This window comes from Erinaceus europaeus, chromosome 14, assembly GCF_950295315.1.
Source record: "Erinaceus europaeus chromosome 14, mEriEur2.1, whole genome shotgun sequence".
In the NCBI taxonomy this organism is placed as follows: Eukaryota; Metazoa; Chordata; class Mammalia; order Eulipotyphla; family Erinaceidae; genus Erinaceus; species Erinaceus europaeus.
In genome coordinates, this window is record NC_080175.1 from 13,711,256 (window position 1) to 13,738,692 (window position 27,437).

Sequence of the window (27,437 nt, forward strand, 5' to 3'; positions counted from 1 at the left end):
GCAATGTGCTATCTGTTTGACTGGAAACAAAAAGTGCAGTCCTCTTCTGTGCCACAAATTTCAAACTCTGCTCTATCATCGCGTCAGAGCGTGAATCTAATCTCTTGGTGCTGTCACAAAAATCAGCAATTTACTCCTCTAAGTAAGTACGATTTCGTTTTCTGCAATACAGATCAGAAACCTGCACTAAGAGTTCAAATTCATGTGGTATATGAATTAGAGAAGGAAAGAGTTGGATGTTAACCAGACATAAATTAATGTACTTACGGTCCAAATCACGAGATGCAGTAGGAATAATGTAACCTCTGTTAGGAAGATGAACAAAATCAAATGTCTTGCTTTAATGTGGGGAGATAAGAATTATGAATGTTTCAAGTGGAAAAGACATGAGCGGGAAATGCACTCATTGAGAAGGCTGCTCTCTTTGTCTGCTCCCAGTCTTTTTTTAATGCACACATTGTCATTTGAAATGAGAAATGCAGAAGTGAAACTGTAAAATTGAAATCTTAGTGTAGAAATGGAATCAGCATCTCTCCTATGAGAACTGTAAGTCACAGAGCTGTAGGGGAGGCAGTACCAATCCCACTCTTGAGTAACTAGGAAATAATAAATTTTACAGCAGAGAACTGTTGTTCTAGCAAAGAGAGCGAGGTGATGCCTCAGCAGCAGAACACAGAACTTGCATGTTTGAGGTTTGCTCCCCAGCACTACATGTGCCAGAGTTTGCTGGTGTTCTAGCCTTTCTCTTTCTCATACAAAAATAACAGAATAAACCTTTTTTTTTTTAAAGAAAGAGTTGGTTACATCAATAAAACTTGCTCAGGTGTATTAGCTTCTAAAAAGCAAGAATGCATCTGCTGGGAAAAGAGACTAGCAACTGGTGGTGACAGAAAAACGAGAGAGAGTCACATACTGGCAGTGCCCACCCAAACCATCTATGGAAGGGAAAGGAGAGTTGATGTTAAAGTCAGCAGACTGCCAGTGTCCTGGCCCACTGTAGAGATGGAGAGGGATCTGTCAGCAAATCTTAGCCTTGTGCCCCTTGGGTGGAATTTTGCAACCACTTTTCTTTTGTTCTGACCCCATGTTCACTTAGAGACCTTTTGATTGTAACTATCTTTCTTGGCTAGAAGAGAGAGAATGCCCAATCACGTCCAAGGGAGGTTCAAAAAACATTGTGACCGCTGCATTGTAAATTATTAAATTGCCTTTCTGATTTTATTTAGCAGTCTCAGGAACTGATTGAGAGTAATGTCTTCTTCCAAAACAGGTTTCTGAGTACTTAAAGCTGCAGTGGCAGTCATGTGTTCCATGGGGAGTGATCTTTGCATTGATCACCTACTTTCTCAGTTTGAAACCTCCACACTGAATTTATTTTTTAGAATTTTTATCTATTATTTTAAAATTTATTATTGAATAGAGCAGAGAGAAATTGAGAATGAAGGGGAGACAGAGAGGGAAAGAGACAGAGAGACACCTGCAGCCCTACTTCACCACTGGTGAAGCTCCTCCCCTGCAGGTGGGGACCAGGGGCTTGAACCCGGGTCCCCATGCACTGTAATGTGTACGCTTCATCTGTTGTACCATGGTCTAACCCCTAGCACTGAATTTCTTATAACCAGAATCACTGGCAAAGCAATAAAACGAGATGTTATTTGTTATAAAATATTTTATTTTATAACAGGGAGAGTAAAAGTCCAGAGCACTGCTCAGCTCTGGCTTATGGTGGTAGGGGGTATTCAACCTGGGATTCCAGAGCCTCAGTTATAAAAGTATTTTTGAATAAGCAGTATTTCTCTCCCTAGCCTCTGATACTATTTATTGTATTGTCTTCATCAGACCTTAACCACTCCAGGCCAACTTTTTCAGATAGAAATAGAGAGATAGAGATGGAAAGAAAGAGGCAACAACACTGACGCTTCCCCCAATAGGTGAGGCCAGGCTTTATTTAACCCAGGTGACAGTGGAGGCACATGCTCAGGTGAGCTATCTTGCCAACCGAAGATGATGCTGTTCAGTATGAACTCAGAAACACGGGGCACAGAAAACCAAGAACTAACAGATCACCAGGTAAAGACCTGAAGTTTTGTCAAAAGCTGAAAATCCAGAGAGCATGAATCAGTTAAAAGGCTCAGCCTGGACTCTTATTTCTAGTTTCAGAATGGAAAGAGAATAACCATGAACCTGTTTCAAATGGAAAAGAGCTGAGTGGGAAATGCACATTTTGAGGGAGCTGTTAGGTTTTTTTTGCCATATATATATAATGGGCATATTGATATTTGAAATAAAAAAATGCAGAAATAAAATGTAAAACTGATCTGTGTGTATGAGGGAAAGGAGATCTGATTCCCTTAGCTATACAGACTATCAGGACCCAGGAAGAAATCATGGGGAAAAGAATGCACTGACAGGGTCCAGTAAGTCAAGTCCCTTAGGAGGTTGGGCAGTAGTGCAGCAGGTCAAGAGCACATGGCCTGAAGCCCAAGGACTGGCCTAAGGATCCTGGTTCCAACCCCCTGCTCCTCACCTGCAGGGGGGTCTCTTCACAGGCGGTGAAGCAGGTCTGCAGGTGTCTTATCTTTCTTTCCCTCTCTGACTTCCCCTCCTCTCTCAATTTCTCTCTGTCCTATCCAACAACAACGATAACAATAACAACAACAATAATAACCACAATAATGTTAAATAACAAAGGCAACGAACGGGGAAAAATAGTCTCCAGGAGCAGTGAATTTGTGGTGCAGGCACCTAGCCCCAGTGATAACCCTGGAGGCAAAAAAAAAAAAAAAAAAGTGAAGTCTTTATAGAGTCCTGTAAGATGAGAAGTTGTGGACCTCAGTCAAAATTCAGGTCTCATTTAAGACAGAATACAGGAAGTTGGAGGTCGGGCGGTAGCACAGTGGGTTGGGCGCAGGTGGTGCAAACCACAATGACCAGCGTAGGGATCCGGGTTCGAGCCCCCGGCTCCTCACCTGCAGGGGAGTCGCTTCACAGGCGGTGAAGCAGGTCTGCAGGTGTCTGTCTTTCTCTTCCCCTCTTTGTCTTCCTCTCTTCTCTCTGTTTCTCTCTGTCCTATCCAACAACAGTGACATCAATAGCAGCGATAATAATAACCACAACAACTATAAGAGCTACGAGGGTAACAAAGGGGAAAGGGTGGCCTCCAGAAGTAGTGGATTCGTGGTGCAGGCACCGAGCCCCAGCAATAACCTTAGAGATAAAGGGGGAAAAAAAAGAATACAGACAGTGACAAATTAATCAACTACTCTCCTCACCGACAGCTGAATCTAGAACACGAATTTTTTTTATCTAACAATTTTATCGAAATGTATCTTTTTAAAGAAAAAATATTTTTTCCATACAGTGTCTACCACCTTCATACTCACAGGATTTATGTTGCTAAGGTACAGTATTCCAGAAAACTCTGTGTACATTTCTAGAAAGAAATTTTTTTCTTGGAAATATCAGAAAAGCATCTCTTTTGTTTCACCTGACACTAATAAATGTTACCCAGTGAGTAGTCTCAAGTCTTAACACTTTCCTGAGGGAAACTATTATTTAGGTCTTGAAGTAAAAATATGCCTTTCCAAAGGAAAAAGAGGGTTACATCATACTTTCTGGCAGGGCACAGCTCTGGTTAGCTCCGTCATCACTCTGCCTGAATTGTTGCAAAAGTCAGAGGACTTGGCTTTGGGGCTCTCATTGAATTCAGTGAACGGATACTCAGAGTGTACGCCTTGTTCCTGGCAGTGTGCTGGGTATTGGGGAATCACTGATCAAAAGGCAAATCCTTGGGGCCAGGTAGCGGTGCACCTGGTTAAGCACACACATTACAATGTGCAAAGACCCAGGTTCAAGCCCCTGGTCCCCACCTGCAAGGGGAAGCTTCACGAGTGAAGAGAGCTGCAGGTGTCTGTCTCTTTCCGTCTCTATCTCCCACCTCCTTTCTCAATTTCTCACTGTCTCTACCCCATAATAAATACACAAATAAATAAAATAAAATACTTTTTAAAAAAAAGGCAAACCCTTTATCCAAAAAGAGCTTCTACTGGGGGGGGGGGAGGCAAGTAGTTTGAAGATATGAGTAAGAGACAACTTGGGACTTGAAGACACTTACCTATGTCCTTGAATACATGACTAGGGTTCTTATTCCTTACTTCTACAGAGAGAGTGCTCTCCAGGCACTTACTCATGCCTTCTTCAGCCTCATCTACTCAGAGGCCTATGTAATAAGGATGCATTTCTTTTTTTATTATTATTTTAAAAAGGAGACATTAACAAAACCGCAGGATAGGAGGGGTACAACTCCACACAATTCCCACCACCAGATCTCCATATCATCCCCTCCTCTGCCCTGATAGCTTTCCCATTCTTTATCCCTCTGGGAGTATGGACCCAAGGTCACTTTGGGATGCAGAAGGTGGAAGGTCTGGCTTCTGTAATTGCTTCCCCGCTGAACATGGGGTGCATTTCTTAAGGTCAATTCCTGAGGTTAGCATGTAGAACCCAGAAAGCCAACCTAATAGTGAACTCTTATCTATTATTACACAAGATAATAGAACTCTTAGCTTTTTGTTTTTTTTTTTTTATCTATTTACTTTTTTGCTTTGTAAAAATGTGATTGCTGAATTTACTTAAGATAGTTTTGACAATTAAGATGCTCTACCTATTGCCAGGTTAGTTTTTCTAAAACACTTTTCTATCACGTTTCTCTTTCTCATAAATTATCCTTCCAGGAAGGGCAGAGTTCAATACTATTTGCATTAAACTTCTAATTTGTTCCTAAATTACATTTCCAATTTCATCTTCAGATTATTCCATTGGTATGAAGTGCTTACAACTGGCTATTTACTGTTTGAAAATTTATTGTAACTACCTATACTTTCATTTATGTAATTTTCCCCACTGGTAACTTCTCATGGGATAGCTTTTGTTCAAGACATTTTATTTCCTTATTTAAGATCCATATTGTCATGAAACTTCTGGACCCACCACAATCCACTCCCCTCCTCTGAACTATAGAGCTATAATATTAACAGTCACCCTGTAGTTACAGGGGACTTCTGTGTCCTTGAAAAGTGGCAAGTCCCAGTGAAGACTGTCTGTCTGCTACTTCTCTATTCACTTATGATTTACACCAGATTCCACAGGTTTAGTATTTAAACAAAGGCAACGTTTTATATAGGGAGGTGGATCAAGTGTTGAGCTCTCAAGCATGAGGTCCCCAGTTTAAGCCCTGGCAGCAACCTTTACCAGAGTAATGCTCTGTTTTTCTTTCTCTCTCCTCCTCTTCCTTTCATTAATAAGTAAATGCAATATTAAAAGAACAATAAAGTTTTAAAAAGTAATCAAAAGTTAAAAATACAGTGTTTTTTAAAATTTATTTATAAAATGGAAACGCTGACAAGGCCATAGGGTAAGAGGGGTACAATTCCCACCACCAGAACTCCGTATCCTACCCTCTCCCCTGATAGTTTTCCTATTCTTTATCCTTCTAGGAGCATGGACTCAGGGTCATTGTGGGATGCAGAAGGTGGAAGGTCTGGCTTCTGTAATTGCTTCCTCGCTGAACATGGGCGTTGGCAGGTGATCCATACTTCCAGCCTGTCTCTCTCTTTCCCTAGTAGGGTGGGACTCTGGGGAAGTGGGGTCCAGGACACCTTGGTGGGGTTGTCTGCCCAGGGAAGTCTGGTTTCACATCAATCACATATTGACATAAGGCTCATTTTATCTATTTTTATTTGAAAAATGTAAAATGAAATCTAGAGTTTGCACTGTAGCATCTACACTTTTGTTCATGTGTCTGGCACTCAGCAACCCCTGACTCACAGGACTGTGCACTCTCCCCAGCAAGGGTGACCATCTTGGGGACTAGACTTAGTGAGGAGTCATGGATAGGTTGTACCCCATGCAGTGCAACCACTCCATAGAGAGCGCCTTTATTCTCCAAAAATAGTTGGACATGTGAACCACGATTAGAAGAATAATCATAGAAATCTTCCACAAAACTAAGGCTCTTCTTGCTGGGGCTCAGAGCCTGCACCATGAATCCACTGCTCCTGGAGGCCATTTGCCACATTTTTGTTGCCCTTGTTGTTGTTGTTGCTGGATAGGACAGAGAGAAATCAAGACAGGAGGGAAAGACAGAAAGGAGGAGAGAAGACAGACACTGCAGACCTGCTTCACCATTTGTGAAGCCACCCCCTGCAGGTGGGGAGCCGGGGGCACAAACTGGGATCCATATGCAGGTCTTTGCTTTTCAGGCCATGTGTGCTTAACCTGCTGCGTTACCGCCCCAACCTCCCCCCCCCCAAGTATCTTCTAAGTCCATCTAATATTAAAACATTGATTTGTTCTTTTAGGTATCTGAACACTCAGATTAGAAGAGAGCTGTAAACATTCACCCTCTGGGAAGGAATTCTATGGGTTGACTCATTTGAGATTTTTGATTGTCTATTTTGTCCTCAGCTTGCAAGGATTCCTCCCCCCCCCCCCCCCCCCCCCGCCGCTGTACCACTGTCAGGTCATAGTAATCTTCACATCACACTTTGTCAGTCTGCAAGATATTTTTTCAAATACTCAGAGTTGTGTGGTGTTGGCAAACTTGGAAGGAAAAATCAACAGCTCAAATTCAGGCAGGAAGAAATGCTGATGCTACCAGGCTACCTTCCACACTGGACTGTTTCATTCCAGTCATCACTTAGTAACTCCACACACACACACACACACACACACACACACACACACACACACACACACACACCACAAAGAAAAATGGAAGAATTCTGATTTGTCTATTAGAATATAAGCTGTAGGGAGTCGGGCAGTGGCACAGCGGGTTATGTGCACATGGATCAAAGCGCAAGGACCGGTGTAAGGATTCCCGGTTCGAGCCCCCAGCTCTGCACCTTCAAGGGAGTCACTTCATGGGCGGTGAAGCAGGTCTGGAGGTATCTGTCTTTCTCTACCCCTCTCTGTCTTCCCCTCCTCTCTCCATTTCTCTCTGTCCTATCCAACAACAACGATACCAATAACCACAACAATGTTAAACAACAAGGGCAACAAAAGGGAAAATAAATAAATAAATAAATACAAAAAAAATTTTAAAAAAAAGAATATAAGCTGTAGGGGGCCAAGTGGTGACAAGCCTGGTTGAGCCCACATGTTACCATGCGAAGAGACCCAGGTTCAAGACCCTGGTTCCCACCTGCAGGAGGAAAGTTTTATAAGTGGTGAAGCAATGCTGCAGGTGTCGCTTTGTCTCTTTCCCTCTCTATCTCCTCCTTCCTCTCGATTTCTGGCTGTCTCTATCAAATAAAAAAAGATAACAAAAAATTACAAAAAGAACATAAGCTGTAGAAGAGTATCTATCACCTTTTGTTGTTGTTACTATTATGGCAGGGACCTTCTGCATGTGCAACACTACTGCCCAGTGGCTTTCTCTGTGCTGATTCTTTCATTCTCCTACTTACAGAGGGTGTGGGGAGGGGAAAGGAGAGACTGGCAGAGAGAGGGGCACCACGGTACCCTCATATATAGCATTCCCTTGGCATTGTTTATGGTGCTCTCAGGTAGTGCTGGGGACAGAACCCAGGGCTGCACACATGGTCAGGTGCATCCCGACTAGGGAGCCATTTCCCAGGTCTGTGTTACCATTTTTTATATATAGATTAGAAGGATTTTAGAAAACAGTGGGGCTCAGTCATCAGTCTGCGATCGCATTGAAATCAATCATGAGTTCAATCAGCACGAGGTATTCAGGCTAGCAATAAAGGAAATATCTGCTGGTAAATGGTGGGTTGACTGCTAGTAAGCTGGTAATCTTTGAATTTCATCAGTCTATGGTCTGGATTGATCTAGCACCCTTGATTAGGGGTAGGTAGCAGTAATGTTTGCTTGACTTCTTAGGATCTTCTCATGCCAATGACAATGAGAATTTCCCCAAGTGGTTCCGTTTTTCTTGGCTATATCTATCTAAAGAAACAAAGATCATTTTCAGAACTGATCACAGATTCATTTTAGCACAAGAAATTCTTTAAAAAGAGCATCGTACTAAAACATTAGCTTTAATAGCTTTAGAAAAAAAATCCCTGGAGTGTAGAATATGTCATTGGAACATCTATTAACGTGTACTCTTTATTTTCCAGTGTTTACTTTTTAAAAGCATTTTTTAACAAGGACCTCAAGACTGCAGCTGAATTCCTACAGTTAACATATTTCAAGTCCCAAAAGTTCCTTTAGATTTGTCACTGTTTATTAAGTTGGGAAGAGAGAAACCTGATACTCACCAGCCACAGGACAGAAGCAAAGCACAAACTCCCATTACTCTCACCTTTCAACTCTAAATTGTTTTTTTCAAGAGAAAGAAAGCAACCTAGATCTTTGCTTTGAGTGTTTACAACTCAACACAGTCACAGAGTTGTGTAGCTTTTCAGACTGACTTAATTTCTCTCAGGGGCTGTGGGTCAGCAATCATTAAATAGCCATGTTTGCTTCACACAAACAGGTTTTTAATCCACCCTTTGGGAAGGCCATTTTATTCAGTTGTGGTTTCTGTGGAGTTTTAAGTAGAGTAAAAAGTGAAAAACTATTTGTTTGGGTGCATGGAGTATTACATGTATTAGTGCTATTCTTATTTTTTCTTCTCACTTATAAGAACAAGATTTTGTGGGCAGAGTTTCAAGGAAAGGGAAAAGGTGAAGAGGAAGTGTGGTATTCAAAATGACAGTCTTTACAAAGCAACTTACTCCTATCAGAGCATCTTATAGAGATACACAAACAAAGGCTACTAGTCAGGCTTTGTGGGAAATGAACTGACAGCATGGAAACCAACTGACTTTCCCAAGGTCACTGGCCGCGCACAGGACAAACACAGGGAAGGAGCCTGAACAGCCAGTCTTGGGGCCATCTGCTTCAACCTGCTTCCTGCTCCCCTAGAATTTTATCCACGACTCTCACAAATCAGCTAGTCTATAACGACTAGGAAAGCTAACTTACAAACAGCTGTGGTTGGAATGGCTAATGTTAGCAGAGCTTTTGAAACTAGGGTAGAGAGACTGACAAGGTCATAGAAAGAAGAAAAAAGAAATGCAGCCTGTAACTATAGCCCCACCCCCAAATATTCAGAATGCATCAGAAGTACATTCTGTCAGAAAAAGAAAACAATGATTCTGCTCATTTTAATAAACAGCTCTGAGCAAGGGAATGCAAAAGGGGAGAGGAAAAAAAATCATAAGAAAGTCAGAGCTATTCAGTGGAGGATGAGCTAGACCTATGCCTATCTTGAGGAAATGTCCAAATTTCCTTTGTCATAGTAACAGTCACATAAACTAACATTCCATCAATAAAGGGATACTGAACTTGAATGAAAATAATCAGAGCTTCAAGAAATCACTCACGAGAAATTAATACTGCTATAAAGACAATCTATCTAGAGGTTCTAGATGTTTTTAGTTTATTCAGTTAGAATTAAAGAATGGCGCAAGAGCAGGCTAGTGATTCTGGTGGGTCCCAGGCCAGAATTCAGGTACCAAAGGTAGAGTAATGTTCAGAGTGACTTTTGCTCAGCATTCAAATGAGAGCAAAGGTTTAAAGGTTGTGGATAGTTATTTCAGTGCTTTCTTGGAAACTGCTAATATTAATGCAAAGATGATGTACTTCCATTGCAGCAGAGAGTGAACTCTTTGGGGCTACTGGTTTTTGTTTTATTTTCTTTTTTTAGTCTTGTCAACAGGGCAATAAGATTTGAAAGCCTATTTTTTTCCCCTTTTGTTGCCCCTTGTTGTTTTTCATTGTTGTTGTAGTTATTATTGTTATGGATGTCGTCGTTGTTAGATAGGACAGAGAGAAATGGAGAGAGGAGGGGAAGACAGAGAGGGGGAGAGAAAGATAGACACCTGCAGACCTGCTTCACCACCTGTGAAGTGACTGCCCTATAGGTGGGGAGCCGGGGGCTTGAACCGGGATCCTTCCTCAGGTCCTTGTGCTTTGCACTGCGTGCGCTTAATCTTGTGCACTACCGCCCGACTCCCTGAAAGCCTATTTTTTAACAAATTTTTTGCCGCCAGGGTTATGGCTGGGGCTCGGTGCCTGCACTATGAAGCCACTGCTCCCGAAGCCATCTCCCCCCCCATTTTTGTTGCCCTTGTTTGTTCTTACTATTGTTATTGTTGTCATTATTGTTGGATAGGACAGAGAGAAATCGAGAAAGGAGGGGAAGACAGAGAAGGGGAGAGAAAGATACCTGTAGACCTGCTTGACTGTTTGAGAAGCCACCCCAGCTGCAGGTAGGAAGCCAGGGGCTGGAACTGGGATCCTTGAGCCCAGTCGTTGCACTTAACACCATGTCTGCTCAACCCGCTGAGCTACCGCCTGGTCCCTGATTTGAAAGCCTATTAACTGCTCTACAAGGAACCAAGGAGCCAAGGCTTAACTGAATCAGAAACTATCTCCCTCCTCCCACGAAAGGCTATTATTACCAAGCAAATTAATCTACAATGTATTTATAACATCAATACCTCTGCTTACACTGCACAGGTGACTTAGTAGAGTCTCCTTAAGGGAGGACAGTGTAAAGTGAGAATCCCCAGAGACTGGTATTGCTCAGACAGTTCAATGAAATTTTCTTAAATAATCATTGCAGTATAGCGATAAAATGTGGGACACGGTGGATTCCTAAGTTAGGAGATTCAGAGGTAATATTCTAGATGGAAATTTAAAGCATGGACCTGTGGTGGGTGGGTGTGAAAGAGAAGAGAAATTAATATAATTCCATTTGCTGATGGGACTGTAGCACAACTATTTTTAGGTATAATCCAAACAGTGCATATCTTCTCCATTTTGATTAGTAGCAAATTGGCAGAGAGTCAAAAGAATTTCTATTTCTCAGCACAGGAGGCCAGAAACTTACAAATAAAATGAAATTATATGGGCCAAAGTCATTGCTTTCAATTACTTAGGGTGATATATATATATTCCTTTAAAATATATATGTGTGTATATATATATATATATATATATATATATATATATATATATATATATATATACATATATATATATTCCTTTAAAAGAACTAATGGGTCTCTTTTTATTGGGGAAAAAGAAAAAAACAAACAAAAAAACCCTTTTATTTAAGTCTGATCATAAACAACAGCAAAACTTAATAGAATGATTTTTTTTCCCACAAACCTTTGCTTAGAAGCTCTTGTGAAACCTAAATGCTAATCCTATCCTGATACTTTGGGCTGCAGAATTTCCGCCTGGCAATTTCACCTGTTGCCAGAGGAAGTCAGTGCATTCAACAAAATGTGAAACTGAGATCAGCTAGGAAAGTGTGCTTAACAAGGAAGGGTTTCACAATGGCCACTTAGAAGTTATTAATAATTTGAGTTCCAAAGTAAACATAGAATAAAAAGAATAAACTCTATTTGCAAAGTATTTTTTATATTCATATAGCCAAGTTCACCAAAGGCAAAAACTATATGCTATAATAATTACGCCTCTCTGTACTAGAGGGAGAAGCTGAAGAGTCTGGAATAATGTTACACATGCAAGACTTTCACAGTGCACCATCTAAGTATGATTTCCAATCAATGAGACCATTGCATTGAAGATTACTGCTTTAACTCTTAGAGCTGATGTCTGGTTACACAAAGCCTTGGGGTATGGTTGATCTTCTACCAATTTCATCCTCCTCTGTCTTCTGTGCAGGGAATTCTCTCTTCTCACTGTACTAATGACTGGAATTGCCAGCCTTCTTTCCCATGTTTCCATTCTCCTGTCTTTTCCCCAAAACAGTAAGTAGTTTTCATGGGCACATGGGTTTACTAACATGGTCTGTTTCTTGTAATCTTGTAATCCTTGTAATCCTGAGTTAGAGTACTCAGAGAGTCACAGAAAGACATTTTTGTTCTACTTCCTACAAATACATAGAAACTGGTCTTCACCTGACAGCAGTTTTCTCTAAGCCACTAAAAGTCTAAACTTGTCTATTAAAGTATGTAAATGTGTTTTTTTGAAAATAAAACTATTATTAAAAGCTTCAAGGACTTTTCTGACCTGGGGTTTGAAGGGCTATGTGATGGACTTAATTAAAAAAAAATTAAATGTGAAGAGTTATCTAGACAAATGGAAGAAGTTGAAAAAGTAGAGAATTAGCCTCAAAATTCAGGGTTCTTCAGGTGAAATTGTAGATGTGAAGCCTGTTAGCTTGTTGTGTGGCAAAATAACAAAACACACTTTCCATATTTATGATAATGGGGGAAAGGACCATAGAAATACTTTGATCCTAGGAAAAGCATAGTGACATTTCACCCCGATATGATCTTATAGTTACCAAAATAAGTTTTTCTTTCTTTCTTTCTTTCTTTCTTTCTTTCTTTCTTTCTTTCTTTCTTTCTTTCTTCTCCTTCGTTTCTTTCTTTCTTTCTTTTTGCTGGAGAAAGAGGTTTAAGTTCACAGTTCTCTTTCTTAAAACTCCAACTATTCAGACGACTTTTTGCCAGTGTCTCAAACAACATTAACTTCAAAAGGACTATCTCCTGGTCTCTAAAAGATGCCACTGCCAGAAAGAAAAAAAAAAAAAAAAGGAAGATCAATCTTGATTTTCTCTAGCAAAGAGTAGCCTGTTCTAGTTAAATCTCAGTACCATTCAAAACTATATACTTTTCACTTTGGTTTCTATATGATCGTGAAATTAAAAGCTTGTTTCAAAATCCAACATAAATACTTAAACTCATTTTGAAGTACATAGCATTAATCTCAGGATGGAATTTCACTACTTTTCATAGAAAGGATTTTATGACAAATTGCCTACCCACTGGTAGTGTAATTTTGCTAGGATGCTAAAAAAAAAAAAAAAAAAAAAAAAAAGGTCATGCTTGCTTATTTACCTGTGACCTGTTCACCTTGATCATCTGCTGAAAAGACCTAATTACACAAGGGAAAAATATTTCCTTAAAGGTCCTTTGATAAATATCCTCTTAACTATGAAAGCAGTTTGTATTCTAGACAGCTACTAGAGAAATCTGCACTCACTAATCACTTGTAGGCTGTGATTTTCTATTGGAAAACAAAAATAAACTGTGGGTGCCACTTACCGAATTCCAAGTAGACAACTGATTGTTTAATGAGTTAGTTTTCTTTACTGTAGCTTCTGTGAAAAATTACAGCTGAGTTAGCTGGCTTGAACGCTTCTTGCAAGAAGACACACAATCCCAAATGTTGCTTCTTAAGTGCAGCAGATGGGATCTTGAAAACACCTACAAGTCAGTCATCTAGAATACTTTTGATTCTGGCTGGGAAAATGTAGGGCAAGTCTACAGCTTTTAGTAGGTACATGCCTTATTTGGTCTAGAGGCATTTTCCTATGTTACTGAGTCATGGACAGCTATTAAAAGAGCACCATGGGAGATCCAGTCTATATTTTGAAGAAAAAGCTCGTGTCTTCCATTACCACTGACACCTCACAGACACACCGCACATAACCTTGATTGTGCTTCACCGGCATTTATTGCACATGAACCAACTCCTCACACAGTAGTTAGTTGCACCAGAGTATAAATACTTGGTAAAATACACGAGGAAAGAGAGTTTAAACACAAACAAGTGCTAATCGTTTCTTCTTCTTTTTTTAAAACCAGATTCACATGGGTGCTTGGACATAAAAAAAATCATAAAAAAATCCTTGATAATTATATCTAGAATATGGATACAATTACAGTACCATGATAAAAGAGTATAAAAGATACCTTTCCAACAAACCATTAGCTCAATAACATAATAGACAACAGAAGTAGAGTTTGAATTTTATTTTAGTTTTTAAGACTTACCCCCCTCGCCCTATTAAAATATTTTACTTGTGCAAGTAACATCTTCTGTGGATTTTACAATTCCTAACACTGTGCAAAAATGGCATTTTGACCCATTCCCCCCTTTTAAAATTTTGCTTTGTGTTTTTAACCACATGTGCAGTAAATCGGAACTATTTCCTCTTTTTTCCTCCCTTTTTCTGTCCTGTCTTCAATGGACAGTCGGTCACATGGTAAAGAGGCTGAGCGCCTGGTCCTTCCAGCTAATATTGATACACAAATAAGCTGTTTAATATAAACAAGTCTTTCTATCTTGCTGTGCAATGTGCACAGAGTGAGGTAGCAACCCCCTCAGCCTGACCACCGAGGCGCACGGGGAGGGCAGGTGTGCCCTACAGAAGGAAAAGCAAGGTGAGGCTTGTTCCAAGAACAGCTAATAGTTGCTTGAAACGTAAGTTCTGCAGTCAGCCTGCCCCTTTGCTTACAGAAGAGGCACAATCACCACTAAGGAATGACTGAAAAACTTCTCTGGAAAGCAAAAGAAGGCATGTCCTGACAAACTATCATTCCCCCTTCTCTCCCCTCTCTCTTTCTCTCTGGGATGCTGGGGATGGGACTGGAGCCAAATCGATTTAGACTTCTGTCCCTTCATTGCTTTTTCCCTTTTCACCCTCTCTGCTCCTGGCAGAAAGTGTCAAAAGCCATCTAGAAAACAAATATAGTAACAATAATAAAAAGTCAAAAGATTCATCACAGGCGCCGCGCGCGCGCGCGCGCACACACACACACACACACACACACACACACACACACGTCGGACTACCGAAAAAGAAAAACCCAAGAGGGTTATTAAACAAACAAACAAACAAAAACTCGCCAAGCCACTCTCCCACCCCTTTTGCCCAACTTTCCTTTCTGTGGTCCGCAGCTTTGCAGTGTGTCCTGGACGATCCGATCCCGATCCGTGCGGGCTTCACCTGCTTTGGGTCTTGAGTAAACAGATGTCGTGCCCCCCACCCCGCCCCGGGAAGCCATTCCGGGGCTCAGGGGGGCGCCTGGGCTCCGGGAGCAGGGCCGCCCTACACCTTGGACTCGGAGGCGCGTGCGTGCCGGCGGGGCTCGTCCAGGCTCCAATCGCTGTCCGCCGCCGCCTCCCCGCCGTTGCAGCCGGCCCAGGGTTCCAGCAGGCGAGCAGGCGGCGCCGGCCCGTCTTGGTCGTCGTCGTCGTCGTCTTCGTCGTCCGAGGCGGCCCCGGGCGAGGGCAGCGGGTGCCGGGGGAGCCCCAGGCAGCCCGGGGCGGGGGCACGGGCGCGTGGGGAGGCGGCGCCGGGGCCCCCGCGGGCCGCGCGGCGGGCGCAGCACAGCAGGCGCTGGAAGGCCTTGCGGAAGTCGGGGCTGCGGCAGTAGATGATGGGGTTGAAGGCCGAGTTGGCGTAGCCCAGCCAGTTGAAGAAGACGAAGAGGCGGTCGGGCACCAGGTCGCGGTGGAAGGCCTTCACCACGTTGGCCAGGAAGAAGGGCAGCCAGCACAACGTGAACACGCCCATGATGATGCCCAGGGTCTTGAGCGCCTTCTGCTCGCGCAGGGCCACGAGGCGGGACGGCCGGCGCTTGCTGGGGCGCCCGTTGGCCAAAGGAGGTGCCCGGGGGTCGGGGTCGGCGTCTGGGCGCGGGGAGCCGGGCGAGGGCGCGGGCGAGGGCGCCGCGGGACCTCCGGCCAGGAAGCGGCGCTCGCAGCTGTCGATCTTCTTCACCTGCTTCTGGGCCTCGCGGAAGACGCGCAGGTACACGAAGGCCATGATGCACAGGGGCACGTAGAAGGACACGACAGAAGAGGCGATGGCATAGGCCCGGTTGGTGACGAAGTCACAGCACTTGGGGTCGTTGTAGCAGCGACGCTCCTCTTCGCCCTCGGCCCGCCACCAGTGCATGAGGATGGGCAGGAAGGACACCAGGGCCGAGATGGCCCACACGGTGCACACGAGGGCGCGGGCGCGGGCGCGGGTCAGCAAGCTCTGGTAGCGGAAGGGCGACGTGATGGCGAGGTAGCGGTCCAGGGCGATGACACACAGGGTCTCGATGCTGGCGGTCACGCACAGCACGTCCACCGACGTCCAGAGCTCGCAGAAGAAGGAGCCGTACTCCCAGCGCCCCCAAACCACGATGGTGGCCCCGAAAGGCACGACCAGCAGCCCCATGACCAGGTCGGCGCTGGCCAGAGACATGATGAACAGGTTGGTGAGAGTCTGCAGCCGCGGCGTCTTGGCGATGGCCAAGATCACCAGCACGTTGCCGGCCACGATGAGCAGCACGACGAGCGCCAGCAGCAGCCCCATGCCGGCCGTCCACTGCTGCGGCAGAGGCGCGGGCCCCTCGCCGGCCGGGGCCAGCATCGAGGCGGCCGGCGACGCGGGCACCAGCAGCCGCGCCGCGGTGGCCGCCCCGTCGGGGAGCGGCGCGGCGGACGACAGGTTGCCGGGCTCGGAGGCGCCCAGGGCGAGCGCCCCCGATCCCATGCCGAGCTGCGGAGGCCGGGGGCGGAGGGTGTGGCGGGGCTGGGCCGAGCTCCGGGAGCGCCCCAGGGGCCGGGCCGGGTCAGGGCAGCCGCGACGCGGGGCAGGAGGCATGGACACCGTGCGCCTCCCCCGCCGGAGCCGAGCGCTGGGGCCGCTGTCGCCGCCGCCGCCGCCGCCGCTGCTGCTGGAGCCGCCGCCGCCGCTGCCGGAACAGCAGCCGGGACCTCAGCATGTTTCTGAGCGCGCCCGGCCCGCCGCCCCGGCACCCTGCACCCACCCCACCCGGCTCCCGCTCCCCCAAGCCGGCCCTGGGGCTCGCGTCAGGCGCCCGCAGCCAATCCGGGCAAAGGCACGCCCCCTCGCTGCCCCCCCCCCCCCATTCCCCGGGCCACCACCCCCTCCTCCCACTGACGCTTAGGCGGCTCTGGAGAGTCCGGGCAGGTCGCCGGGTGCGCGCCCTGCGGGAGCCCCGCCCCCCCCAGCGTACCCCCACCCTTCGGCCAGTATTCTCGCCCCGCACTTGGCTTCCCGGCTGCACCCCCACTTTGCGTCCCACCTTGCACCTGGACTGTCCCCGCCGACCTACCTCCGGTGCTCAGCTTCCTCAGCGCAGAACGAGTGAGCGACTAAGCGAGCGAGAGGGAAGAAGAGAGAGGAACGAACACACACACACACACACACACACACACACACACACACACACACACACACACACACCTCTTTAACTGGAAGGGAACCCTACCTTCCCACTTCCAGTGCCCAGCTTACTTGCAACGAAGAACGAGTGAGGGGCTGAGCGAGCGAGCAAGAGGAGAGAGAGAGAGGGAGAGGGAAAGAGAGGGAGAGAGAGAGAAGAGAGAAATCTTTATCTGGGAGGGGACCCTGCTTCCTTGCATCGCAGAGCGACTGAGCGACTGAGCGAGGGGAGAGAGAGAGAGAGAGAGAGAAATCTTTAGCTGGGAGGGGACCCTGCTTCCAGTGCCCAGTTTCCTTGCAGCTTTGAACGAGTGAGCGACTGAACAAGAAAGGAGAGAGAAAAAGAGAGAGAATGAGAATCTCTTTAGCTGGGAAGGGACCCCGCCGACCTACCTCAGTGCCCAGTTTCCTTGCAGCGGAGACTCGCGGAGGAGAGAGAGAAGAGAAGAGAAGAGAAGAGAAGAGAAGAGAAGAGAAGAGAAGAGAAGATCCCTTTTAGCCCGGAGGGGACCTCAGTGTTCCCCAAACTACAAAGCCCCTGGGACCGCCTATCTGCAGGGCTGAGAGATTGTCCCTGGGATCCTGCAGCCTAACTGATAGTATGCAAAATCCTCCTCACCCCCGGCCCGAAGGGACCCAGCCAGTTCGTGTCCTGTCAGCCCGGAGATCTCAGGCGGCTGTCGGTGATTAAAAGGAAACTTTGCAGCTCAGAATCAACCTGACCTGTCAGGCCCGAGGGCTTGCGGGGCGCAGTTTGCAGCGCGCTCCGCTGCGTGGTTCCAGGGCAGTAGATGTAGAAAGCCAGGGAACGTTTGAGCAGCTGGCAACTGCGTTTGAGGACCCGTTGGAAAAGCGCACTCCCGGGCCCCAGCTAATAAGAGTGTGAGGATGATGCAACAGTGTGTGTCGCTGCTATAAAGAGGCAGAAGGAGACCCAAATGCTCGCACAGAGTAGACGCAGCAAGACAGAAAGCAAGTTTCTTTGCATTTCAGGCTTTTTCACATTTAGCAACAACATCTGGGAGTCTCAGTCCTCACGTGATCTTATCAGTTGCGCTAGGTCAATACAGACACAAAGGTACTGTTAGTTTTGATTGACATGAATGCCGTCATTGCAGCTTTTCTTGGTTGGCTTAGTTTTCTCCTTTAACCCAAGTCCCCAGATTCTCAAAACTCTGCAGTTACTCTTGGAGGAGGGCGAGAAGAAAATATGTAAATACTCAAGAGGACTAAAATCTGACAGCTTTTATGGTTCTGCTAGTGGCTGTTGAGCTGACAAATGAATCCGGGTTGTTTAGTGACTCCTTAAGCCAGTTGTCAGTGGACTCGATGGGGGCTAGGGGCCACAGGCACACTGAGAAGTCACCCTTGGGATCACCACCAGGAAGACAGTATAGGAGAGAACCCTTCTCTCATTCCATCATGGGCAACTTCTCAGCTCAACCATGCAAATAAAAAGCCCTGGAAAGAATCCTCCAGAAGTAAACAGCATATAATTAACCAAGTAAGGGTGGAAAGAAATGTTATATAATGCTCAGGCATCTTTCTAGCACTGGAATAAAAAAGCATGTCAGTAGTGGGCCAAACACATTCTTACCTCTCTCACACACAGAGAAACTGACTTTCCTAGCAAGCCCAAAGCTAAAAAGCAATGCTTATTCTGCTCATACAGTCGAGTAACTTTAACTACTCTTTCTTATATAAATCTGACTAAGCCCAGAGTTGATCAGCAGTGTTACCAGGAAGCTGGGGTTGGGTGATTGATTTTTTTCAGCATCGGCTCAGTATTGTGGTCTTGGAAAGGCTGAGGAGGGGGAACAGGGAAAGGAGAAAGACTAGACAGAGGGGAGAAAGATGGATGTTCCCAGAGTTCAGGGTAAGCTCCAAGTCTCTACAAATTTGCTTCCCCTTCTTTTTCTTTCAGGCTCCTTGGGGGGATAGTCCCAGAATAGCCAAAGAATTGGAAAGAGTTAAATTTGACCTTACCCAGGAAAAAGGGTTCTGAGTGTGGACTGTGGGGTGAGGTGTAGGGAATGTGGGAAGGAGGCTTTCTATCCGGTGCCATCTTTCTGTCAAGTGGTGTTACTGGAATAGTGTGCCAAGCTGAAGTGCTCCTGAAGGGCAAAGGCATTGCATTTCTGTGAGTGATAAGGTTTGTGGTGGTTCAGTGCAGAAGCCTGTATGTGCGTGCATTATAAATACTTACGTATGTATATTGTGCAGACATACATAAGTGTTAAGCACACATAGGTATGAGCAATATATATATATGGGTGTGAGGACAGAACTGTCCAAAAACTGTCCTGGAAAAATCTCCTCTCCCATTCATTCAGAGAGACAACACATTTTTCTGGATTCCTGTATAGTTCCTTTAGTCATACATATTCAATACCAGAAGACTGTCTTAGAGGGCTTTCCAAGGTAGGACTACAGGCAAAATGGAATCCCTGGGACTGAAGGCTGTGGGTTCCTAGTTGCATTCATAGAAAAGTTTGAAACAATCCTGGTTCAACTCAACATTTCTTTAAAAATAAAGTGTTCTCAATCTACTTTAATTTTCTTCTTTTAAAATTATATTTATGTACTCACTAAGTAAAGAGAGGTAGAAATAGAGAGGGAAGTGGTCTGGGAGATGACACAGTGGATAAAGCATCAGACTCTCAAGCATGAGGTCCTGAGTTCAATCCCCGGCAGCACATGTACCAGAGTGATGTCTGATTCTTTCTCTCTCCTTCTATCTCCTTGAAAAATAAATAAAATCTTTAAAACATGTGGTAAAAAAAAAAAAGAAATAGAGAGGGAAGGGGAAGATAGAGAGACACCTGCAGCACTGCTTCAACACTTGTGAAGCTTTCCCTGTGCAAGTGGAGACCAGGGGCTTGAACCCTGGTCCTTGAGCATTTTGGCATGTGTGCTCAACCAGGTATGCCACCACCCAGTCCCCTCTCCTTTAATTATCTATATTTCATGGTATTTTTTTTCCTGACATTTTTGAGCAAACACTTCATCCTTAGGTAAGGATACAAGATTAAGAGGAAAAGGCTCAATATACTCACTGACATGGGCACTATGGTTTATATGTTCAAAATGGTTAACTCCTCTATTTCTTCATTCCCTACTTACAGCCAGTAAATTGAATCAGTTTTTAGGAACGCACAGATTTGGCAGTACTTTAGACGTGATGCTCAGTAGCATGCTCGAGGGGCAGTGGGCTTTTTCCTTGACTTCTCCCTACCCCTTCTCAACCCTGACCATCCATAGTAGTCACTCTGACCCTGAACTTGCCATGAATTTTCCTTGATCTTCCAGTCTCTAATCCCCACTCCTTACTTTGCTTGATCGGTCATAACTAGAGCCAGCTATAGCCAAATCAATGTTGCTGAAATGCTGCTCTGGTCAAGATATTTTTCTCCTCAGAAATATTAACTGGGGACTGGGCAGTAGCACAGCAGATTAAGCGCACATGGCACAAAGTGCAAGGACCAGCATAAGGATTCTGGTTCGAGCCCCTGGATCCCCATCTGCAGGGGGGTCTTCACAGGCAGTGAAGCAAGTCTGCAGGTGTCTATTTGTCTCTCTACCTTTCTGTCTTTCCCTCCTCTCTTGATTTCTCTTTGTCCTATCCAACAATGATGACGGCAGTAACAACAACAACAATGACAACAATGATAAAAAGGGCAACAAAGGGAAAAAATAGCCTCTAGGAGCAGTGGATTCATAGTGCAGGCACCAAGCCCCAGCAATAACCCTGGAGGCAATATATATATATATATATATATATATATATATATATATATATATATATATACTGTTCAACTTGGCATTCAAAACTCTCCACAGTGCAGTCCCAAATAAACTTTTCAGCACTGTGTGGTATTATAACTCTCTCTCTTTCTCTCTCTCTCTCTCCCCTCACCTCCAGGGTTATCACTGGGGCTGGGTGCCAGCACTACAAAACTGCTCCTGGTGGCCATTTTTTCCATTTTATTGGATAGGACAGAGAGAAATTGAGAGGGGAGGTAGAGATAGAGAGGGAGAGAGAAAGAGATGTCTGCAGACCTGCTTCACTGCTCATGAAGTGTCTTCCCAGCAAGTGGGGAGCCGGGCTCCAACCCAGATCCTTGTGTGAATCCCTGCACTTGGTAGTATGTTTACTTAACTGGGTGTACCACTGCTCAGCTCCCGTGGTATTATAATTCTTGAGTCACCCTAACTTGTAGATCTTTATTCTTTTACCTTTTTAAAAACATCTATGGCTTACTATCCTTCCATTTTTTTTTTTTTTCTATTTGTGCTCTTTCTCAAAGCATTCTTTTCACCAAGAAGCTCCTCTATCCATGTCTCAGTAGATTTCACCTTCATAATCTTCATTTCATAGCAATCCCTTTCACTGCATTCCATCTCTTTACTTACTGGACTCACTTTTTAAAGTGTCTTCATGGGGCAGTTAACAATATATTGCTGGGAAATTATGCAGATGCAGCCTTTGCCCTCAGGCTTTGCCACTTCCCGTGATATTCTTGCAGTGCCCTTTTCAACCAATCCTGTCCCGACAGGTCACTTCTGGTTGTTGCCCTATAAAGCCCTTCTTTTTTTTATTTTATTTTATTTTATTTTTTATAAAGCCCTTCTTGTTCCCCCCACCCTCCGCCTGGTTTTCACCTCGTGGTTAGACACAGAAAAGGGTGGTCCGGGAGGCGGCCACTTCTGTTACCTCCTCATGGTCTGAACCACTGCGCTCTCACCCAACTCTGAGGTGCCAGTGCAAATAAAGATTTGTGTTCCCTCTCCGCTTTGGATCTCCCCTCTCTCTTTTCCGAGGTGCAGCACGACAATATATTACCTTTGGCGTCTCTCATATTTGTCTTATAGGATACCTCTCATGTCATCTAGTTTTTATTGCTTTCCTCTTCTTACATAGATTCCAAACTATGAGAGCTAGGAAAATTAAAATTTTTTGTTTGATTTTTATGTATAAAAAGGAAACACTGACAAAACCATAGGATAAGAGGGATACAACTCCACAAAATTCCCACCACCAGAACTCCATATCCCATCCCCTCCCCTGATAGCTTTCCTATTCCTTAACCCTCCTATTCCTTAATATGGGCTGGGTGCAGAAGGTGGAAGGTCTGGCTTCTATAATTGCTTCCCCATTGAACATGGACACTGGAAGGTTGATCCATACTCCCAGCCTGTCTCTCTTTTTTTTTCCCTAGTGGGGCAGGGCTCTGGGGGGGGGGGAATCAGAGCTCCAGGACACATCTGGTTGGCATTATGGTAGCATCTGGAACCTGGTGGCTGAAAAAAGAGTTAACATATAAAGCCAAATTATTAACTAATCATGAACCTAAAGGATGGAAAAATATTGCAGATGAAGATTTGGGGTCACTGTTTTGAAGATAGCTAGTAGCACTATTTTAGTTATATTCTAAAGGGCCCATGATTATACTAGTTTTTTCCTGAGCTTGACCTCTGATATGCAGGTGGATCCAAGTTATTGTCTGGGGAGATGATGTCATGACTGGAAAAAGGGCTAGAAATCTGGATCAGGGAAGAGAGTAGCTCCCAAATATGGGAAAGGTGTGTAAATATTGTTGACTGTAGACCCCATCGATTTGATCTGATCTGGGGCCCATATTCAGCTTAGAAGCTTATGTGACCTCTGCATCCCTGTAGGTATGAGCTCACATTCTGTGGTCAGGAGTAGGAATGTTCCAAGCTACCCCAATTTCATGACCCATCTTCCTCAGGTGGTAGGTAGAATATGTTGTCCAGCATCCCTTCAGAAGATGGAACATTCTCTACCTTTGTTGATCCACATTGAAGGTGAGCTAGGACAATTTTATACATTTTGTGATTCCCATAGTCACTGATGCTTATTTAATGTAATTAACATTAAGTCTTGACTCATAGACAATAAATGTTTGATTTACTAGAATAGTCTGTCATCTACTAGTATGAGAAAGTTTTGTCTTTTGGCATTATGGTCTTCATTCAGGCTTACAATCGACTTTAACAATTCACATTCCTATAGTCTAGTTCATGTTTCCATGTAAGCATTTCAGAATACCTTACAAATAAAGGGTTATCTCATGAGACAATTTTACTTCTATCACACTGAATACATAGTGAATCAGGCAGGGTATACGTAAGAGATTTTTCAAAGGGACTGTGCAAGTCCTCTTTGGTGAAAAGCATTTCCTAATCTTCATAAATATTCAAGGTGAATGGTGACCTTTTCCTTCAACTCCATTGTTGATACTGTATCTGCAGACATTTCTGCCTTGAGAGAATAGCTGGTAAATTGAATCTGACTGCAATGGTAGAGCAAAGTGTAAGTCTTTACAGCCGTATTCAACAAGTATGAAGCCCATCAATAGTTTTAAGACAGGAACTGATTGTTATTGTTATTATTATTATTATTATTATTATTATTACAGAGTCAGCTGTTACAATAACAGTGAATGACCTAGGTGGACAATTGCTGGAAGACACACCAAAAGAGTCTGAAGGGGGGATTTCCAGGTATCACCCCATCAAGTGTTTCAATTCAGTAAGTTAGTATGTTGGGGAATTGTGCAGATGTGGTTGAACATTGGCAGTGCCCACAAACCACTATATTTCCATGCAAGCATTATTTACAGATATCCACCATGTTATCCCCTCAGGGTATTGCTAATTCACTTAAAACCATTGCAACAGTTGCTAAGGAGGCTTCCACCTTCCCAACATGCCCTTTGCCTCTCTCCACCCCCTTTCCTAGCCAATCCCATCCCGACTTGCACTTCTGGAATCCTTCCATAAAAACTGCTTGTATTTCCGCTTTTGCTCTCTTTGCTCTTCTCTCTTCCACAACCAGACCTGGAGAAGGGCTGTTGGGCATAGCAGGAGGTGGCCATTTTGCTAGCTCCACATGGCCCGAACCACTGTGCTCTCACCCAACTCTGGGGTGTCCGTGTGAATAAAGATTTGCGTTCCGAACTGCCACAAAATTCCTGGTCTTTTCTCTCTCCCCGCAGCGCAACCCAACATTAGTAATGTTTGCATTGTGTGGAGGATTGAACCTAGGACTTCAGAGCCTCAGGCATAAATCTCTTTACATAACCATAACCATTGTGTTATCTACCTCCACCCCCATGAATGATTATTACTATTAACTAAATACCTTTTTTTTTTAATCTTGTGGGCAGAGGATACATCATCATGGTTATGTAAAAGACTTTTTTTTGCCTCCAGGGTTATTGCTGGGGCTCAGTGTCTGCACTATGAATCCACTGCTCCTGGAGGCCATTTTTCTGATTTTGTTGCCCATGTTGCACTTGTTGTAGTTATTATTGTTGTCATAGCTGTTGTTGCTCTTGGATAGGACCAAGAGAAATCGAGAGAGGAGGGGAAGACAGAGAAGGGGAGAGAAAGACAGACAACTGCAGACCTGCTTCACTGCTTGTGAAGCGACCCCCTGCAGGTGGGGAGCTGGAGGCTCAAACCGGGATCCTTATGCCAGTCCTTGTGCTTTGCACCATGTGCGCTTAACCCTCTGCAACACCGCCCAGCCCCCTGTAAAAGACCTTCATGCCTGAGACTATGAAGTACCCTATCCCCTACACCCTGCACCACCAGCACTGAAGAGCATTCTATTAAGAAAACAAAAATCTTGTTTTAAAAAAATAATAACATTTGCATCATGGCAGATGATGGAGGTGACTGTCTTCCAATAAAGATGTATAGCTTTTCATGTAAAGCCATACATCTGCAGAAATGGTTACTTCATGCTGTCTACCCAAGGAACAGCTTGTACCCAAGGCCAAAAGTGAAGGTCATATGCTGGTGTTGAAGCCACAAGTAACACAGGAACAAGTGAATCCATCCATTGCAATAAGAATGAGCACAGAGGACAGTGGTGTCATCAGGACAAGAGTGTGGACTATTTGGAGAATTCAAAAGCCACCTACTCTCCCACTTCCTTCTTGCTGCCTCCTTCTCCTCCTCCTCCTCCTCTTCCTGGTGTACCTAAGGAGTACATGGAACAATGCTAGAGCCAATAATAATATTTTTTGAAATTGGCATGTATTGGAATGGGTTCAGGCCTGGGAGGGAAAAGATCCCAGTCAGTGGTCTGGCTTGGTTTTTCGGTTTGACCTTCAGCAGTGGTTTTGCATTTAAAATGGATTCACATTTGCTACGTGTGTGTGTGTGTGTGTGTGTGTGTGTGTGTGTGTGTGTGTGAAAATTATATAAGATATTGTTTATGAAAGCACCAATATTTGTAGCAAATCATCAAAAGCTACTGTGTTTAATCACCATAATATTTTCTTTCCAATTTTTATATTTTATTTATTTATTTATTGGATAGAGAAAGACAAACATTGATAGGGAAGGGGGAGTTAGAGAAAGAGAAGCACTTGCAGCACTGCTTCATTGCTGATGAAACTTTCTCTCTGCAGGTAGGGACTGAGGGCTTGAACCTGAGACCTTAAGCATTGGAACATATATGCTATACCAGGTGCTCAAGTAGCTTACCCCAATATCTCTCTTCTTCCTTCCTTCCTTCCTTCCTTCCTTCCTTCCTTCCTTCCTTCCTTCCTTCCTTCCTTCTTTCTTTCCTACCTTCATACCTTCCTATCTCTTTCTTACTAAGATTTATGTGTTAGTGAGATGTGATGCCAGGAAATTGAACTCAGAACCTCCTGCTCCAGAGTCCAACACCTTATCCACTGCTCTACCTTCTGGGCATTTCATCAGGACAGATATTTCCAAACCACAAGAGGTGTACAGATTTATTTGTAAGAAATAAGTTGGTTCACTTAAATGAGTTTCTTTTATCAGTGTAACTCCTTTTTCACACTAGAGACCAATATGATTCAGAAACTGGACAATACACAAATTATATTTAAATGATTTTTTAACCTTTTGATAAATATACTTTTTCTTTTTTCTTTAGAAAGTCTTTTCATTTTATTGCATCCTTCTGTAATATACATCTTATTTTTTTCCAAGTATCACCTCTTAAAAGTATTTCTTCATATGATTTGCTGAAATAAATTTTTTCAAAGGATTTTGGCAGTGGAGGATTAGCAGCAGAAGAAGGATTTTTTTTTTTTTCTCAGCTCTCTAGTGCCATAACTAGTAACTTAAGGGGAAAAAAGTAAAGCAGTGCAATGTAATATCAGTTAAAACCAGCTTTCAAAAAGTCTGCTCTTGTCCAGTTGTACAATGCATAAAAATGATTAATCATCAGCTGAAATCTTACCTTAAAGAGCCAGTGGCTGTAGGCGTATTATCACCACCCAAGGAAAGCATTTGGCTAAGCATGGCTCTTCAGTCTGCCCAAGTCCGGAGTTTGTGATGACAACAAGCTATGATAATTACTGAAAACTCTAGGTTTTATTTTAACAGAGTAGTACTCTATTCCAGATTAAACAGTTAGGTTATAAAAAACTCAGGAGTTTGTAGCCACAAGAATTCCCCAAACCCTTGTTTTATGTTTCTGAAAGGCAGGAATGATAATCTTTTCAACATCTTAGTTTCCATTTATTCTGCTCATGTAGGTGATGTTTCATAAATTCCTGGGGAACTAGGGGACCACTTCAAAAAGCTTATGCTCAGTAGATTCTTGATCAACAAAAGAAGCTATATCCATGGGGTGAGGAGATAACTCCCCAGGTCCAGCACAAGCATTATTGCCATGCTTGAAATGTCTGGGTTCAAGACCTTTGTACCACACAAGACCACCAAGTGTAACATCCAGGGGAAACTCTATGAGTGGTCGGGCTGTGTTGTGGTCTCTCTCTGCACTTCTCTTTATGTCTTTGTCTAAAAATCAAAAGGAAAAAAAATAGACTATTTAGCCAGAACAGTGTAATGTGTGCAAATCCTAATGAAAAAGAGGAGAGGGAAGAAAAGGAGGATGTAGGGTACAGAGAAGAAGAGGAAGAAAAAGAGGAGGAGAAAGAATAGGGAGGATGAAGAAGATAAGGATGGGGATGAGACTAGGAAGAAGGTGGGGAGAAGAAATAATTGTATTTTCCAGCCATATGTGGAAGATGACATCTGGGCCATCTGGCTGAGTGGGATTGTCACAGAGAACCACCAGAGAAGGTGGTTGTCTGTTCTGTTTCTGGGTGACAGACCAAGCCATGTATCTCTCTCTCTCTCTTTCTCTCCCTCTCTCTTCCCCACTACTTTGAAGACTAAATAGTCATCTTCTCTAATGTCTTCTTCCATCTCTTGTTATTGTATAGATTTTTTTTTTTTTTTTTGCTTCCAGGTTATCTCTGGGGCTTGGTGCCTGCACTACAAATCCATTGCTCCTGGAGGCTATTTTTTCCCCTTTTGTTACCCTTGTTGTTTATCATTGTTGTTGTTGTTGTTATTGATGTCATTGTTATTAGATAGGACAGAGAGAAATCGAAAG

General features: G+C 44.0%; 1 protein-coding gene across 1 annotated transcript; it reads right to left on the minus strand.

The window, feature by feature from the left end:
* Window positions 1-13,615: 13,615 nt before the first annotated feature.
* Window positions 13,616-16,579, minus strand: ADRB1 (adrenoceptor beta 1). Its single transcript, XM_060171247.1, has one exon. The coding sequence runs from the start codon at window positions 16,433-16,435 to the stop codon at window positions 14,888-14,890; it is 1,548 nt and encodes a 515-aa protein (XP_060027230.1). The 5' UTR covers window positions 16,436-16,579; the 3' UTR covers window positions 13,616-14,887.
* Window positions 16,580-27,437: the final 10,858 nt, after the last annotated feature.

What these genes read in the sequence shown, in the direction of transcription:
- ADRB1 (XM_060171247.1), bottom strand. Translation starts at nt 16,435, where the DNA reads ATGCCTCCTGCCCCGCGTCGCGGCTGCCCTGACCCGGCCCGGCCCCTG.